The sequence below is a fragment of the Galendromus occidentalis genome, unplaced genomic scaffold (assembly GCF_000255335.2).
Source record: "Galendromus occidentalis unplaced genomic scaffold, Mocc_1.1 scf7180000075851, whole genome shotgun sequence".
NCBI lineage: Eukaryota > Metazoa > Arthropoda > Arachnida > Mesostigmata > Phytoseiidae > Galendromus > Galendromus occidentalis.
Genome location: NW_003803841.1, coordinates 966 through 5,150, shown reverse-complemented (window position 1 = coordinate 5,150; position 4,185 = coordinate 966). Strand labels below are relative to the sequence as shown.

The following is a 4,185-nucleotide window of genomic DNA, read 5'->3' as shown; positions in this document are numbered from 1 at the left end:
GTTCAGAGGCATTTTCCGGTCCTCTCTGCCATTTGAAATTTGACGGAGTAGATCTTCCTGGGTTCTCTTGAGCCCCAGGATGTCGGCTTGAGACTTTTCGAGAGCTTTTGATTGATCGAGAACGAGGTTTGTCAGCATGATGATCCTCGCGTTCAGCGAAGCTGTGGTTGCGCGGACTGCGGACTTTCCCTCACATTTCCTGCACAGTACATCCTCCTTGTCGGTCTTGGGTTTCACGAGACACTTTTCGTGCACGCATCCACCGCACGGACCCGGGCAGAGTACAAAACGAGCTGAAGATCGCTCGGACCGAGCGCAAGCGCTGCATTCAAGCGCCATAGCAGACGAATCTCGCTCAGTCCTATCATCATTACAACGAGCGCGAATTGGCCCTAAGTCGTAACGAACGCCGCTTTTTCCGCTGATTCTCGAGACATGCCTATCTGGAAATACCCCCAGGCTAGATCAAATGTTGAATAGAATTCTCGACCTCCGATCTCGTCCATAATGTCATCAATCAGCGGCAGCGGGTAGTTCGATTTCACTGTTTGAGCGTTGAGCTTTCGATAATCGATAACCATTCTGAAGCTTCCGTCAGGTTTCTTGACCAATAGAAGGGGGCTCGCGTAATCCGAATGTGATTCTTCGATAATTCCCGCCTCTTTCATTTGTTTCAAAATGTTCACTAATTCATCTCGTTCCGCCAAAGACAGTCGAAACGGCTTGCTCCGTACTGGGGCGCTTCCTGGTATTTCTTTAATTTCGAATTCCTCTCCTTTTGCTCGACCTAACTCTTTCATCGTAGTCGCTACTACATCCCTATAGCTATTGTAGCGGAACAACGAAGACCGGTGATAATGGATAGGATTTATTCTGAACTCGAGCAGCTTTTTTTATAGGATGACCCGGCGACAGCAGCGCCGCTTCAATCGGCCTCGCTACTGCTCACGAACGCCCTCGTTCGAAGGGCTTCAAGTCTTTAGCATTCAGGGTCCGCACTCGATTGGACTGATCTCGCACTTCATAGGTAGAATGGGCAGTCCGACGCACCACCTCGCAGGGCCCCACGAACCGTGGGTGCAACTTCTTGGACAGACCACGCCTGACTTTGGTGATCCGAACCAGTACCTCCTGACCAACACGAAACTGTACCGGTTTCACCCTCGAAGCGTCATACCGACTCTTCATACGCTCTTGAGCCCTCAAAAGATTCCGATGGCCTTCCTCCCGCACTTGTTGTACAGAACGGCGGCCTTGTGAGACCCGCGGGGGTTCCCCAGGATGGACCGCCGGAAATCCGAATAACATTTCGAAGGGTGCTTCCCGTAGCGATTCACTCACAGTGGTGTTCAAAGAGAAGGCTATCTTCGGAATTATCTCTCGAACAGCCGTGAACCCCTCCAGCACGAGAGCACCAAGACGATCCGTCAACGTCCGTATGGTCCTCTCCGCGAGACCATTGAATTGAGGATGACCCACGGCTGTACGGATGTGCGAAGTCCCAACCCTCCGCAGATAATCAGCCAACAACGTACCTCGGAAGCACGACGCATTGTCGGTGACAATCGTCCCGATACGCCCCAGAGACGCACTCATAGTCTCGAGAGACCGCACCACGAACGGAGCCGAGATCCGCCCCGCAGCGAAGAGATGCACGAAGCGCGTACAATCGTCGACGGCTACCAAAATGTAGACCGGCGGACGCCCAGGAACGTTGAACGGACCAGCGAAGTCCAGCCCGACCTTCTCGAAAGGTCTTCCGGGCGGCACCACAGGTTGCATATCGCCGACTTTCTGTTGTGGCGGCTTACGCCTCTGACAAATCTCGCAGTCTCTGACATACTGGCGAACGCGACGATGGAAGCCCCGTCCAAGATCAAACCGTTCGCGGACGCGACGCTCAGTCCTTCGCGCTCCCGGGTGTCCAGCCATATCGTCCTCATGACATAACTTGATTACGTCCTCACTCATAGAACCGGGGATACAGAGCCGGCCTCTCCGATAGAGTAACCCGTTCTGCATGGTGTACCCCTCCGACGGCGTCCCAAGGCGGACTTGCTCTACAAGTCGGCGAAGACTGGGATTACAGCCTTGTTCCAGCTGAAGCCGATCAAGTTGAATAGGCGCGACGGTCAAGCGAGATAAGGCATCCGCATTGCCATTGTCTTTCCCTCTTCGATGTACCACTTCAAAATCATAATCTTGAATCGCCAAAGCCCATCGGATGAGTTTCGGAGAGAGATTGGCCTTGCTCCTGAGGTACTTGAGGGATATGCTGTCGGTTATCACTTCGAATTGACGTCGGTATATTCCTGGACGGCGGCCCATAAACCGAATTTTTCTGCCTTGATTGTTTTGAGGAATTGGTCGTCTCCCCCGCGTAGCATCCACGCCATCAGGCAGTTCTCGGACGTCAGACTGTACACCTTGCGAGTCGTATGGAATAAGAGCACCCCGAACTGGAGAAATCTCAGATAGGACTTCAGAGTCATCCTCGCTCCCGAGGTCGAGAAGAGGGGTTTGCTGACGTATCTTTCCATCCATTCCCCGCAAGGGTGGTGAGATGTACGGTGATACTTGGAGAAATGGTGTAGGGCGAGGTTCTTCAACTTTACGAGGAGCCTGTCATCCGGATTGTTCGGATCCTCTGTGTGACTCTGTGTGCTCCATCGGGTCAAAAAAAAACATCCACATTTCACTGCCCCAGCAACTTCGGTGACTACGGCAATAACCGGTATCTCAACCATCGGCCCATCGGAACGGTCCGTCGTGTTCTTGGCGACGAGGGCAACTAGCATCGCGAATTGGGGTTCTACCAACGGAATCGAGTACCGCTTGAATCTGTCTGGTTTCTCGAGTATCCACGTGACTTCGTCGGCGCTGGCATCGGCGCGGAAGATGTTGAACATGAAGAGTGACACGCGTCGCGTGAGTTCCTCCTGCCTGGCAGGGTGGGATTCGCTCTGAAGGTACGCGATCTGCATGATCCCGCCCGAGGATTTCGCAGGGTACGCGCGCAGCGCCGAGGGATGATGAAACCCAGCGATGTCTTTCCACAGGGTCTGGAACGCGGGTTTGAGCTCAGATCCTTGGAAAAGATGAGCGACGGACGAGAAATCGTTTTCCGGTGTCTTGGCGATACCAGCCTGTGAGCTCCCGGCGAGTGGCTCTGGAGTAGCGGCCGACTGGGTTCCTACGCTCGTAGTGGCTTTAGGCGGTGTGCCACGGGAAATCTGAACATCTCGAATCATATTCGATAAGAACCCAATCTTGGAGTAACTGTATATCTTTTCCACCGACCACTCGGAAACGAGCTCTCGGGCGCGTTCTATTGTCAGAAGTTCTGACGGGATGTGTTTCTTCTTCTGAATCTGCTCTTTGAGGTCTGCATCTTCTAGAACTCGGAGGCAAAGCAAGTTTTTCAGGACTCCGCCGTGTTCAGACGTAAGGAAGATGAAAGCCGTGAAATCGGCCGGATTTTGGAGCCGACGAATTACGTCGAGGAAGATTTTCGTCGCGGGTATTCGGATGGCGTCTGCTTTCATTTCAAGTCGGAATCCTTCTGAGAATGTTTTGATCATTCCTTCGAGGGTTTCGCTTTTCTGGTCGAGCACGGCTTGATGGATGAACGAATACACTTCTTTCGCCTCCTACGATGATAGGTCCAGGAGGGACATAGTCGCCTCCGAGTGCCTCTGTCGTTGGCGAATGCTTCTTCCCCGTCGATTCCTTCTGGCGGCTGTATCTCCCGAAGCATCTCTTCGACTGGTTGGGCTATTCGGTCTCGGGTCGTACCCTTCAATCGGAGCTTCTGGAACACCTTTTGTCCAGATGATTTGTCTTTGACTTTTTTGAACAGCTCTGTCAAGAGCTCGATCGCTGAGTCGGCCGGGATTTCGCATTTCCGCCTCCACTTGAAAGGGCCGATAACCCGGTCCATCAATCGTTGAAAAGTCGCGGGTGCGTTTGCCAGGCCGAATGGCATTCTCTTGAATTGATATAACCCGTCTGGGGTACAGAAAGCTTTTTCCTCCGTATGGCTCGGCTCCATCTCAACTTGCCAGTATCCACTCAGCAAATCGAGCGTCGTGAAGTATGCATTCCCAGAGAGTACGTCAAGCGCATCGTCTATCCGAGGCAAAGGATAAACATCTCTCTTTGTCACTGTGTTCAACTTGCGGTAAT

At 52.8% G+C, this 4,185-nt stretch overlaps 1 protein-coding gene across 1 annotated transcript; it reads right to left on the bottom strand.

The window, feature by feature from the left end:
• Positions 1–1,341: 1,341 nt before the first annotated feature.
• On the bottom strand, positions 1,342–2,022 carry LOC108865009 (uncharacterized protein K02A2.6-like; the record flags this gene model as incomplete). Its single annotated transcript, XM_018641610.1, has 1 exon — positions 1,342–2,022. A coding segment is annotated over exon 1 (681 nt), but the record flags the coding sequence as incomplete, so codon positions are not given.
• Positions 2,023–4,185: the final 2,163 nt, after the last annotated feature.